Genomic DNA, 14,693 nt, shown 5'->3' on the forward strand with positions numbered 1-14,693 from the left:
CCGTAACATAAAATCCATCGACCCTCTCACACTGTCTCAATCCATATCCTCTGCCTTTCCCCCTGACTCCGCCCCCTCTAACCCCGACGACTATGCCCTCCTCCTCAACTCTACTCTCTCTGACTCCCTCGACTCACTGGCACCCCTGAAAACCATCACTGTCTCATTCACCACCTCCTCCCCCTGGTACACTCCGGAACTCCGCTCCATGAAGCAGACCGGCCGTCAACTAGAACGCCTCTATAAAAAAACCCGCCTCACCATCCACGCCGACCTCCACAAACAGCACGTCTCCTCCTACCGTGATGCACTCCAAGCTGCCAAATCTGCCCACTACTCCACCATCATCAACAGCAGCAACCGCAACCCCCGGACCCTCTTCTCCACTGTCAAGAAACTCTTACAACGCCCGGACAATAACTCACTCTCCTCCCCTGACCTCTGCAACTCGTTTCTCCTCTTCTTCAATAATAAAGTATCTTTAATCAACAGCTCACTGACTGCCCGCATCGCCAATTCCCCCACCCTCGCCCCCCCCACCAACATTTTTCCCCCACCTGACTCCATCCCTCCCACCCCTTTTACTGCCTTCGCCCCAGTTGACTCCTCCTTCATCATGGACCTCATGACTACCTCCAAGACCACTACCTGCTCCCTTGACCCCCTACCCACTACTCTCACCAAAGCCTGCCTCCCTGCTCTCATCCCCCACCTCACCGCCCTTTTCAACCAGTCACTATCCCTAGGCCACGTCCCCTCCCCCTACAAACTCGCCGCTGTCACCCCTGTCCTCAAAAAACCCACTCTTGACCCATCCAGCCTCTCCAACTACCGCCCCATATCCAATCTTCCTTTTTTCTCAAAAACACTGGAACGTATTGCTGCCTCCCAACTCCACTCCCATCTCCAGTCCAACACCCTATATGAACCCCTTCAGTCTGGCTTCCGTCCCGCTCACAGCACCGAAACTGCACTGGTAAAGGTCATCAATGACCTCCTCATCTCCGCTGACTCCGGTGCCCTCAACATCCTGATCCTACTCGATCTCAGTGCAGCCTTTGACACAGTGTGTCACTCCATCCTCCTCCAAAGGCTGCACCAACTGGGTGTTGAGGGCACAGCACTTGACTGGTTCTCCTCCTACCTCACTGACAGACACCAATTCATCTCCCTTTCCGGCCACACCTCCCCCCCTCCCCAGTCACACAGGGGGTCCCCCAAGGCTCAGTCCTCGGCCCCCTGCTCTTCATCTGCTACATTCTCCCCCTTGGTCACATCATTCGCAAATACCACCTCAACTTCCACTGTTACGCTGACGACACCCAAATATACATCAGTACACAATCCCCCCACAGCCCACCCCTCAGTCACATCGAATCATGCATCACCGAACTCCAAACTTGGATGACCCACAACTTCCTCAAACTCAACAGTGACAAGACTGAACTCCTCATCATTGGCACCAAAACCACCCTCACCAGATCTGGACCCATCACACTCACCATCAACGACTCCACCATCACCCCCTCCCCCCTAGTCCGCAACCTTGGTGTCCTCCTTGACCCCACCCTCTCATTTGACCCCCACGTCCGCTCCATCGTGAAAACATCCTACTTTCACCTCCGCAACATCGCAAAAATCCGTCACTGCCTCTCCCCCCCCGCTGCTGAATCCCTCATTCACGCCTTCATCTCCTCCCGCCTGGACTACTGCAACTCCCTCCTCACTGGTATCACCTCCCGCTCCCTCCATAAACTGCAAATGGTCCAAAATTCAGCCGCCCGCCTCCTCACTAACACCCGGTCCCGCGAACACATCACTCCTGTCCTCCACTCCCTCCACTGGCTCCCGATCAAACACCGCATTAACTTTAAAACACTACTCCTCACCTTCAAAGCCCTCCACAGCCTGGCCCCCCCCTACCTGACTGATCTCCTTCTCCCCTACCGCCCAACCCGTTCCCTCCGGTCCTCCTCCACTGCCTCCCTCACTGTCCCGACATCCAAGCTTAAAAACTTCGGAGATCGGGCCTTCTCTCGCACTGCACCCCGACTCTGGAACTCCCTCCCCCAGTCCATCAGAGACTCCCCTACACTCTCCACCTTCAAAGCTCGCCTCAAAACCCACCTGTTCTCCCTTGCCTTCAACCCCCCCCACCCCTAAACCCCCCCCTCCCCTCCAACCTGATCGATATGTCTCTAGTCTTTTTTTTTTTTTTTGTGCCATCAGGCTGTCTCCCCCGTTCCCCCCATGGTCTCATGTTCCTTTGTTTTTGTTTCTTTGTTGTTCTGTTTTGTTTCTTTGCTTTCGTCTCTTTGTTTGTACCCCTGCTCCCGACTACTGTCAGCGACTTCGGGTTATTGAGAAGCGCTATATAAATTAAATGAATTATTATTATTATTATTACCTCAGGCTCATAGCGGACGACTAGCTGGTCTTTACCTCAGGCTCATAGTGGACGACTAGCTGGTCTTTACCTCAGGTTCATAGTGGACGACTAGCTGGTCTTTACCTCAGGCTCATAGCTGACGACTAGCTGGTCTTTACCTCAGGCTCATAGTGGACGACTAGCTGGTCTTTACCTCAGGCTCATAGTGGATGACTAGCTGGTCTTTACCTCAGGCTTCATAGCTGACAACTAGCTGGTCTTTAGCTCAGGCTCATAGCTGATGACTAGCTGGTCTTTACCTCAGGCTCATAGCGGATGACTAGCTGGTCTTTACCTCAGACTCATAGCTGACGACTAGCTGGTCTTTACCTCAGGCTCATAGTGGACGACTAGCTGGTCTTTACCTCAGGCTCATAGCTGACGACTAGCTGGTCTTTACCTCAGGCTCATAGCTGACAACTAGCTGGTCTTTACCTCAGGCTTCATAGCTGACAACTAGCTGGTCTTTACCTCAGGCTCATAGCTGACAACTAGCTGGTCTTTACCTCAGGCTCATAGCTGACAACTAGCTGGTCTTTACCTCAGGCTTCATAGCTGACAACTAGCTGGTCTTTACCTCAGGCTCATAGCGGATGACTAGCTGGTCCTTACCTCAGGCTCATAGCGGACAACTAGCTGGTCTTTACCTCAGACTCGTAGCGGACGACTAGCTGGTCCTTACCTCAGGTTCATAGCGGATGACTAGCTGGTAGTCCAGGGAGGTGGGGATGTTGTCAACAGTGAACCTCAGCCCCGCAAAATCCAAGATCCGGACAAATCCTGGACCGGTCCAAGTGACCGGCCTGTCCCCTGATCTCTCTCGCGCTATGATCTGCTGTGCTGAGCCGGGGTCCAGAGAAATGAGACTCTGCCACATGTAGGAGAGAAGGTATGAGTATCCTGCTGTCAAGTACATGTCCTACGACTCTTTACATGGGAATGTGCCTGACAAATGGGAATCACCGATTGGCCCAAATTTTTGGCAAATTCTTTAAAATCTATTATTAACTTTATTTTATGATCATATTATAATTTAATACAGTTAGTGAAATTCTACTTAAATACAATGAAAGATTTAGAAAATACTTCCATGACTATTTCACTAACTACTACTACTACTACTACTACTACTACTACTACTACTACTACTACTACTACTACTACTACTACTACTACTACTACTACTACTACTACTACTACTAGCACAATCTCCCAATATTTGACCCATGTATTATGATAGCTTAGCTTCAACTGTGCTTTGTATCTAATTCTAATTCCATATCTAATCTTTGTTACCAATATCTAATTCCATAATCCACACCTGGCCCTGTCTCCTCCTGCGGGCTTGTCTCTTCGTCCTCCTGACCAGGACAATGCGTCCGTTGTCGTACTTGAAGTCGTAGCCCTGTTCTCTGTAGTACTTCTCACACCCTGGCAGAACCTGGGGCCGTGCAGTGGGGTCCACCTGGGGTGGATATGTTGGGTAGACATACGGTGGATATGTGGGGTCCACCTGGGGCGGATATGTGGGGTCCACCTGGGGTGGATATGTTGGGTAGACCTGGGGTGGATATGTGGGGTCCACCTGGGGTGGATACGTGGGGTAGACATACGGTGGATATGTGGGGTAGACATACGGTGGATATGTGGGGTCCACCTGGGGTGGATACGTGGGGTAGACATACGGTGGATATGTGGGGTCCACCTGGGGTGGATATGTTGGGTCCACCTGGGGTGGATACGTGGGGTAGACATACGGTGGATATGTGGGGTCCACCTGGGGTGGATACGTGGGGTAGACATACGGTGGATATGTGGGGTCCACCTGGGGTGGATACGTGGGGTAGACATACGGTGGATATGTGGGGTCCACCTGGGGTGGATACGTGGGGTAGACATATGGTGGATATGTGGGGTAGACATACGGTGGATATGTGGGGTAGACATACGGTGGATATGTGGGGTAGACATATGGTGGATATGTGGGGTAGACCTGGGGCTGAAATGTGGGGTTCACCTGGGGGTGGAACAAATTTACACAGTTACATACATAACCCACAGATGTCGCAGAAGAGTTGCACTACAGATGCAGAAGAGTTTATAGAAAGAAAACAACAACAACAACAACAACAACAACAAAAATCCTAGTAATTTTTCTTTACTGGAATGAACAAATGAATGAATAAACATAAATAAATAAATGGTAATTACTTACTTTTTGCCACAATGGAGGTAAATCAATTGGAAGTGCTTGTGATTGTGTTCTATTGTGATTGCATGACTATTTGTAGGTTTGTTCCTGAGCTAAACAATAAAACACGATTTACAGTTTACCTTCATCAAACCCTGAAACTGAACGGCATGGCACTCAAACTCTAAATAACTCGTACTAACTAAGGGTATGTTAACACAGAAACACACCAGTGGGGAAGAGTCGCTGAGTGGAGCAGCATTCTCTGCTTCGTACAGGAAGTAGTCCAGGAAAGGCAGGAAATAGCCAGGGGCTGGTTTAGCACAGGTCCGCCCCACCATGGTGGGCAAGCACTGACACTGGCCGATTGGAGAACACCTATGGAGATACAATTATAGTTTTAAAGGCTGCAATAATAATTTTTATAGTTTTTTGACCGCTAGATGGAGACAAGGAGACATAAACAAACAAACTTGTTGTAAATACATCATGTATAAACGTAACACTGCCTTGCTACAGCACAATCTTTGTAACTAAGAGATTAACTGAAAAAGATAATGTTTTTCATGCATGGTAGGGTTGACCTTCGAATCTCTTTTTGGAATTCGAAGCTTCGGGGCCGAGATTCGATTTTAATTCGAAGCTTCGAGATTAAAAAAAATTATAATAATTATAAATAATATTTTTGTTTTGGGACTTGTACAGCACTTTGTCAGTGCTGTAAAGTTTAAACCTTTTCAAATCTTAGACAAACGAAACACTTTGCTTTCATGAAATATTGTAAGCCGTCATTTGAGGCTTTATAAAAGCAGCACAATGAACGCAAATCTGTCAGTGCCGAGTCCGACCTCATCTTAAAGCTTCGAAGCTTCGAAGTACAGTATTTAAGACAGCCCTAATGGACATTTCCTGGTTGTTGAACAAGGTGACAATTCGCCTTATTCACTTTGTCGCCATCTTTATTTCTGTAGATTGCTATGAACACATTTCAATGAGCTGATCATTAATTCAAAACCCGAAAACTAAGGTGGGGAAAAACCATGCAAGTTTGTTGTTTTGACTATTTCAGTTCTTGAAGGGGCATTTTCGTAGCTAACGTTACGTTTTAACATTGATGTGAAGGTGGCAAAGTGAATAAGATGAATGGACAAAATTACCAATGGCAAACATTAAATACTTATCCTACAGGGCTGTACCAAATGCTTCGATGCTTCGAAGCTTCGATCATAATGTTGACATTCGAATTCTAAATCAACATACAAATTTTTTATTAAAAAAAATATATATAATATAATATATATATATATATATATATATATATATATATATATATATATATATATATATATATATATATATTTTTTTTTTTGTCAATTTATTCTGTTTCAACCAATGGGGTTTTTCTTCACAGTTGCAGATAAAGATTAGGCTACACTAATATTATAGTATTATATAAGATGTCACCATCACTTTCGTACCAACCGTGCCCTTATTGGATTATTTATGTTGACGAAACTGATGAGTTATATTCATTAAAGAAAGTTGATTTAATAAAAAATAAAAAATAATAATTTAATCCGATTAATCACTTTATTCAAATTGAGGATTTAGTTTGAGGATATTAAATAATATTTTTTTCATAAAATATGACGACACACATTCGAAGCTTCATTTGAATACTTCAATACTGTAATGAGGCTCTTAGAAAATTGTGTTGTCTATTTTATCTACTTGTTGTATCTATTTTATCTTAACTCTTTCTTTGTGATTTATTGTATTTTTCTTGGGACCATGTTGGAAACAAGTCGACAGACTTTCACATGTTCTGTATCGTTAGTGGCTTAGCTTGGCTTCGCCTTCTGCACTATCTCGCGTACGTGCACGCGTACTGAATAAACCACAAATGTACCTCTAATACCAGTATTAGTCTGACCACACCCCTCATCAGCTTACCTTCATAAGCAGGTGTGTGGTCACCTGCTCTCCTCCTTCTCGCTTTCACCACAAGGAAGAGGTGCCTCGGTAGATCCCCACACTTGACACCATGATGGAAGAAATTGGATTAGGAACAGCTTGGGAAACAAGGATACGTTGACATCATATCTTTATTTTCTCTCTCACTATTTTCGAGAAAATACGGCGATATTGTCTTCGTACTGGAGTGTCTAGAAGATGATGATCATTCTACAAACCCTCCACCGGTTTTCGTATTGGGAGCACGCCGCTGCATGCTTCTCAACTGCAGTTCCTTGCTATGTTTGTTGGGGTGAAACCTGTCAGGCCACAGCTGAACTGTCGGACATGCCGCTGTTGTGAGGAGCGGTGCGTTCCAGGTTGGGTGAGTAGTGTTTGCTGGCGGGCTCCACTTGTCTGTTAGTGCTATGGGGGCTACTAGACGAAGTTTATGGAAACCGGCCCCAGGCTAGGGTCCTTTGTTTAGCCGTCTAGGCGACAGAAGGCCTTGGTCTGGCGACCATTATAGTTTTAACTAGTGGGCCGCGACCATTGACACTGGTGATCCCTGTGTGTTCTGGACGAGTGGATTCTCTCTGTCACCGTGTTAAGACCCCATCTTTCATATCCAAATGAGAGTATTCCTTCACGAGGGGATATGTGCATGTAATGTGCGATAGCGGCAGATTCATGTTCAAAGTCAGCTATACAGGCCGGTTGGTACTGTGCTGATTCCGCCGGACGTGTTATTGTCACCGTTGTGAAGCGGTGTTGACGTCTTGTTTTCCCTTTTCTCTTAAAAAGTGAGGAGGGTTCAGAACGGCGGCCTGTCTGGGTGAGTGTTATGTCATTGTTTACATGTTCATAGCTTACGGTTAGCCGGTCGGTGGCCTGGCGCGGGGTAGCTTGGCTTCTCGCGCGCCGCCGGGAGCTCGCTCCTGATCGCGTGCGTCGTAGATCGGCGTCTCGCGAGCGGAAGCGATAGCACCCGAACGGCTGGAGCAGCCGTTAGCTTGATGCTATTCTGTTGAACGTGCTTTGATTTTTAACATGTTTTACACTTTTGACCACGACGTCATCCTTGACAGGGGATGTTCGTCAACCCTGCCCGAGCCTAGACGGGGATTGCGTCAACAAAGAGGACTGTAGCGACTGGTGGAGCGGCGACGCTGCCCGGATCGAACAACACGGGACGCTTGTGACTGCACTTCGCTGATCTGCGTTCCGGGCAGGTACGGGGTTGGCCAGACCCTCATAACACGTCTTCTGGTTTTACCTTGCTAAATGTATTGTGAATGACGGTGTTTTTTTCCCAAAACGTGTGTTGTTGCAATGCATTTGAGATACGTTGCGGGTTGTGTGTGAGCTGTTTTTGTCACTGGCAGTAGCTTCTCCGTGCAGGTCGTGATGTATTGATCTGGTTGTTGTGTGAGAAACATCATGGTGTTTATGTGTACCGTGTACTCACTACTAAGGCAACTAACCTATGAAGCTATGCTTGGTGACGAGTGAGTAAAAGAATGTTCTTTCTCAGACTGTAATGACAATGGACAGTGAGTTCACACATTAACAGGTTTTCCTGTTTTAACTGGCCGTATTAAGGGTAAAATAGGAGGATTGTGTTTTTCCCCCCCCGGTTCCCTGGGGACTTTATCACCTCCTATCAGACATGTTGTGCATTAATTGTGTCTTTGTGTGGTAGGGATACGATGTAACTCTCAGCTTGATTGCTGAGGTTGTGCTAAATCTGCTGGAGAAACTTATTTCCTAAAGGGAAATTGGTTTGGTTGCTGTCGTGTGCTTAGCAAGGCCTGTGGTCGATACTAATCAAGAATGATGTATTCTCTCATTGTGATGATGATGGGTTGTGTGTGTCATGTGACCTACAACTGGGTTGTACTGGCCACAGAAGCACATGTGTATGTTGGACCGGGGTTCTTAGAGCCCTCTCTATTCTGTGTTTTTCCTTAGTAAAAATCAGATAGCAGGTTAGCTCGTGCGCTGTGTGGAGCTGTGAAACGCTTCATAGAGCTGACTATGACTGTGTCATATTCTCTTTTTGTCGTTACGTCGTATCATGGGTGTGGGGTCGTAAAGGGGTGAACTGGTAACCTTTCCTCTCCCCATTGTTCTGTCGGTCAGGGGTACACCCCCTGTCCTTCAAGGTTCCCGTCACGTGGCGGTTCGGCACGTTACGGGGGGGGGGGGGGGGGGGGGGGGGAGGGAGTTCCTGGTCCCACGGCCTGGTATATTGGGCGTGTGCACCGCAGGAATTCCCCCGCCATAGAGTACGTCACCGTGCGCGTCTCTGTTGGTAGGACTTCCGTGTGCTGTTCAGGTCCATGTGATGGATCTGTTTTCAGGGGGGGTGGTCAGGGCTCCTCCTCACCAAGCGCCTACTCAGGCCTTCTGTGAGTTCGGACTCCTTCTTCCATGTGATCCATGTGAGGAAGCCTCCATCAGAGTACAGAGCCTTCCTCCTCAGATTGTCAAAGTGAGTGGACCCTCTAGAAGGGTCCTTTTCTATTGTATGTATATTCGATTCAATTCGTTTATTGAGTGTGTATGGGTTCGGTGCCTCTTCCCCGGAGGCCCTAAAACCAGTTTTTTACATGGCTCAAGGTGCAATATATTCTTTTCAATCTGTACAGCTCGCGTGGGAAGTCTCTCTGGGGATCCCCGTCTCTTTCCTATGGGAGGGTGGTGGGATGTAAAAATGTGAACATTTTTTACCCCGGCTGTGTAGACTGGGATACATACTGTTGATGCTTCCTTCTTTCTATTCCAGAAGTGTTGGAGTTAGGGAGTGTCACACCCCTCTTGTCGTTCCCCTGGGCGCCTTGGGGATTCAATGGCAGGTCTAAATAGCCTGTTCATTGATGGGGGTGTGTCCCGACGCACGTATAGTGCTAGCTCGCTGTAAACAGGCGATTGACTGGCACGCCTTAGTTGCTTGTGGTTGAAACAGCGTTTTTATAAAGCAACTGAGATGGGGGTTTTTCCTCTTCCGGCGACCACATCCCATGACCTGGGTGGGTTGTCGACGGATCCTCGTTCATGTCTGGGGGATGATGACGGGATGGATCTGAACATATGTAGTGGGGTCTCACGCCCTTGGGGTGGGCCACCAGGCGCGGTTCGTCCCGACGTCTGGGTGGCGCCTTCTTTTCATGTTAAGATCAACACGCATATCTGCCCTTTTCCTGGGGCATGTCGGCGTGGTTAGGGCACGGGACTGGTTCTGGTCACGCTGTTCCAGATCAGTTGAACCCGTTGTCCGCCGGGGATGCAGATCTGCTGTTCTGGTACCCTGAGGGACTTGGGCTTTTTTCAGGGGGAAAAATGCCAGGTCGGTCTGGGTGTCACAGGGTTAAGCGCTATGGAGACCCTGGTTGGGTATGTTTTTACTCAGCACTGTCGTCATGGCTTACAGCCATGCCATTCTGTACGCGCTCGATCTCGTCGGATCTCGGCCGCTACACAGGTTGGTCCTGGTTAGTACTTGGTTGGGAGACCGCCGGGGAATACCAGGTACGGTGTGCTTAGGGGCTGGTTCTCCATTGTTTTTCGCTCCTCTCTCACGCATGGCGAAGAGGGGCCTGTGGGGGTGGTTTTTTGACCTCCTCTGGTGACCCTGTGCTTCCCGTACCGCCAGGCCCGGTCCGAAGTGATGTTTGCGACCCGTAGGCCTGGGTTAACCCTTTTTGGAAACTGAAACACTTGTACTGCGGTATAGCCGGTGTATACCCGCAGGTGTGTTTTGGAGTTTTTTCTTGAGGGGTTATAGGAACAACCACCGCATTGGGTAACACCGAGGTGGTTGGTTCCCTGGTGTGTTGGAGCAGTGTCAACTCCCGGGTTCACCGGTTGAGGGTGCCCCTGCACGTTCATGACGTCTGCCAATCGTGTCAGCCTTCTCTGCCTCGACCCCTCTGGGTGGGGGTTGTTAAATGGAGGCTTGGTCATGCAACACCGCCAGCTTACGCTCCTTCCGCCGGGGCGGCTGTGTTCAGCTGTCCCCTCTGGCGCCTGTCTCGTCCGCAGTCTCCAGGCTAGGGTTAACAGCCTGTTGCCTGGTTTTTCCCCGGTGCGCTGCCTGCTTCCGTTGGTTAACCTTTTTTGTGTGCTTACGGCCATGCTGACTGCCTATTCTGCAGGGTCAGTGTGCCAGGCGGTGTACTATTGGGGGGACGGGGCCCGCTCGGCTTACTGGCCTGGTTGGTTCCGCCTGGGAATACCAGGTGCAGTAACTGAGGGGCCTTTGTCCGAATACGCTGGCGATGTGGGGGGCGGGGCACTACGTGCCCACCTGGTGGGGTCTTGATGCTGGCATCATGGACTTCTCCGGGCCCCCATTCCAGGGAGTCCAGTCCTTTTGGTGGGTCTGGGTCTTCCTTCGTGCTCCGCTGCTACGGCCTTGCCACGGGGTTGGGTTTGCCCTTGACCCCGTGATTCTGGGGGCAGTAACGAGGTTGTTCCTCCGTTCGTTCCCGGGTGGCATGCGGGTTGTGCGTGTGTGTAGTCGTGGGTCAAGCCACGGTCTGCTCACCCTGTGCGTTGAGTTGCTTGAGTGCCTCTTCGCACGGTCGGGTCCGTCGCCCTCCCGTGACGTCCCTAATAGGGGGGCTACCCTCCATTAGGGGGGGTCGGGGGGGCTCGGCCCTCCCTGTTCTGATGGTTTTGGGGGGCTGTCAGCGGGGTGTATTTGTCAGCCAAGTGGCTCCGCTTGGCCTCCCTTGTGCAGAAGGCGAAGCCAAGCTAAGCCACTAACGATACAGAACGTTAGGTTATGACTATAACCAAGTTCTGTTAGTTAGGGGCGATGCTTGGCTTCGGACGGCCGCTGCAGCCCTTGACCTCACCTTGTGGTGAAAGCTTGGGAAGGAGGAGAGCAGGTGACCACACACCTGCTTATGAAGGTAAGCTGATGAGGGGTGTGGTCAGACTAATACTGGTATTAGAGGTACATTTGTGGTTTATTCAGTACGCGTGCACGTACGCGAGATAGTGCAGAAGGCGAAGCCAAGCATCGCCCCTAACTAACAGAACTTGGTTATAGTCATAACCTAACGTTATCCTTGTACCCCTTGTTTTTATACTATTGTATAAATTGTATGTACTAAATAAAAATCAAATCAAATCAAATCAATAGAAGCTTCGAATGTTAAAAAATGACATTCGGTACAGCACAATAAAGATGTAATTAGGAGATTTTCGGAAGAAAATAGTTTTTTAATGCATAGGTTTATCAACTACAAGTATGCTATGCTTTCATAGAATGGTTGAAAAATAGCCAGAGCTAAAGCACGGTCTGGGTTTTGTCAACAAAGAGAATATATTATGGAATAACAACAGACTAGCCACTGGTGGCACAGGGTTGTTTGGAGTAGGACATCACGACTCAATGAGACCCATGAAGAATGGAGTCAGAAAATAACAATTGCAGCTTTGATAACAATTATAGTTTTCCTTTTAAGGTTTAAAATGTACCCCTCTGAGGTAACACACGTGTATTTGAACCAAGGTCTCCTGGGTGGGGAACCAAACATCTACTAGTCAGCCAAAACAAAGTAAACCACCTCTAGCCAAGGGATATATTAGACTCACTAGGCTTCAGGCAGGGCTGCTCACCACACGCATCCCTCTTTTGACCTACCCAGACGGGGAAGCCTGTTCAACACATGGCACCACTGCACCACCTGGATTCAAACCTGTGTCTCTTGAGTGGGATGCCATATATTGTACATCTACTGGTCAGCCAAAGACCTCTCCCCTTGCAAAGAGAGATATTAGGCTTACTAGGCTTCAGGCAAGCTTTGGGCAGCCTTCTTCTTACAGTATGTCCAGGACCACTATCATTCACAACTAGACAAAGTACAGCTTGAAGGTTTACATACATGTTGTCTCGCGCTCCTCCAATGTTACAGTCACAAGGGGCACATCTGTACACTGTGTTCCCCAGACCCCAGTAGCCTGACTAGAGAGAGAGAGAGAGAGAGAGAGAGAGAGAGAGAGAGAGAGAGAGACAGACATTTAAAACACAAAGCTGATCATGCTTATAATATCACATACTGTCGTCAAACTGCACAGTCTTTCGTACACGATGTTTGTTTTGAACATTGAGGGTTATTTAAATGAGTCCTCAGGAGTGATATCATCTTAAAGACACACAGATTCCACACGTTGCTAAATACAGCTTTGTAAAATGATGCAAATGAAAAGAAAAAAGGGGGCGACATGAACCTTGTATAAATTGGAAATGTATAATTGGAAAATGTAGTTTTACATCTGTGTGATGGGTGAAATGCCACTTTAAGTTGTAATAGAAATTAGTGGCAGTAAAAAGGTGGCAGTAAATGACGCCAGTAAAGTGATGTATAAAGTACGAGACTCTACTCCACTGACTTAAAGCTGCACTATGAAAGATTGCCACCTTGTGGCCATTCGAGGTAACTGCACCTTGTTCAAACATGGTGGATGAAAGAAAATGGCAACAAAAAAAGACACCCTAGAAATGAGATCTTATAGCCTTTTAGGGATTGTGCAGCACTGGTCCTGCCCGACCGGAGGAGCTCGTATGGGGAATTTCACTGTTTTTCATGCATCGCTGTTGAGAGGATTTTCTCTTGTTCATTCCAACTCTGCCCAACTAAAAGTTGTGTAGTGCAGGTTTAATAATTATAAATAATAATGAATTGCATTTATATAGCGCTTTGCTAGGCACTCAAAGCGCTTTACAATATAGGGTGGAAATTGCCTCCTTCACCACCACTGGTAGCACCCAACCTTGGGCTACGCAGGCTGCCATACACTGGCACCAGGCACACATCACACTACACAATGGCTGAACGGCTCAGGAGACAGGGATTGATATCAGCCAATTAAGGGAAAGGGATGATTAGGTGGCCTTGATGTCAGAGACCTGATTGGGAATTTGGCCAGGAACATCGGGGAACCCCCTACTCTTTACGATAGGCGTCCTGGGTTCTTTAACGACCGAGATTCAGTCAGGACCTCGGTTAAGCGTCTCATCCGAAGGACCGATTTCACGTTTCAAGTGATTGAGTTGAGACCTTACCACGCAGTCGCCACAGAGGGGCCCGGTGGCCAGGCGGTCACACTCACACTCCCCCGTCTCTTGGTCACATGCATGGGGATCCTGGACGCTGCCCAGCAAGTTACATCTGCACACTACAGAGGATAACACAGAGGGTGGTGAGAGGGCAATGAACAGTGGCGGAAGAAGTACACAAGTATTTAAGTAAAAGTAGAAATAACCAGATAAATGAGTACTCTGCTCAAATTTAATGTAGAGAAGTATTTGCTATTGAATGTACTTACATTACATTTACATTACATTTAGTCATTTAGCTGGCGCTTTTATCCAAAGCGACTTACCAGTTCTGTACGACAAGTCATCAGGAAGGGCACAACTCTATCAGCTGAGTAACAATGTTCATCAAAGTGTTGAGTGCTACAGTGTAGGTTCGTTTATTAGGACAAGATTAGTTATTAGGGTTAGATTTTATTAAATTTTTTATACATTTTTATTTCAGATAATGGTTGAAGAAGTGTGTCTTTAGTCGACAGCGAAAGATTGGACGGGTTTCGGCTGTCCTAACTGTGGTGGGCAGTTCGTTCCACCACAGATACTTAAGTATCTAAAGTAAAAGTATACATTTTACATGACGTTTGTGTCCCAGTGCTTGGGAGCATTCAATCCTCGATCCGTTGACCTCTATAGGTTGTGTTAAAGTGGGATGTGGTCCAGTTATGCTGCTTTGATTAAAGGTTATGTTAAAGTGGGATGTGGTCCAGTTATGCTGCTCTGATTAAAGGTTGTGTTAAAGTGGGATCTGGTCCAGTTATGCTGCTCTGATTAAAGGTTATGTTAAAGTGGTATGTGGTCCAGTTATGCTGCTCTGATTATGTCCTCTTGAAGTTGACAGGCTTCAAATGGGAAAGTATATAATCTTCATAAATGTTTGCCATGTTTTCTATGCAAAATCTTTTTCTTCAAATTACCTAGTAAATGATGGGTTCAGGTAAATATAGTGGAGTAAAAAGTACAATATTTCCTTTGAAATGTAGTGGAGTAAAAGTATAAAGTTCCCTAAAATT

The 14,693-nt window shown here is 47.6% G+C and overlaps 1 protein-coding gene across 2 annotated transcripts in view; it reads right to left on the reverse strand.

The window, feature by feature from the left end:
• The window catches only part of lamb4 (laminin, beta 4), a 78,937-nt gene that overhangs the window by 37,983 nt on the left and 26,261 nt on the right, over window positions 1–14,693 (reverse strand). For both annotated transcript variants that reach the window (XM_084334691.1, XM_084334692.1), the window contains 5 exons: window positions 13,651–13,763; window positions 12,470–12,549; window positions 4,850–4,997; window positions 3,750–4,445; window positions 3,111–3,296 (listed from right to left, as the gene is read on the reverse strand). In XM_084334691.1, the coding sequence (XP_084190817.1) occupies window positions 3,111–3,296; window positions 3,750–4,445; window positions 4,850–4,997; window positions 12,470–12,549; window positions 13,651–13,763 (1,223 nt within the window). The remainder of the gene's footprint in view (window positions 1–3,110; window positions 3,297–3,749; window positions 4,446–4,849; window positions 4,998–12,469; window positions 12,550–13,650; window positions 13,764–14,693) is intronic.

This window comes from Notolepis coatsorum, assembly GCF_963971535.1.
Source record: "Notolepis coatsorum genome assembly, chromosome: 18".
Lineage (NCBI taxonomy): Eukaryota > Metazoa > Chordata > Actinopteri > Aulopiformes > Paralepididae > Notolepis > Notolepis coatsorum.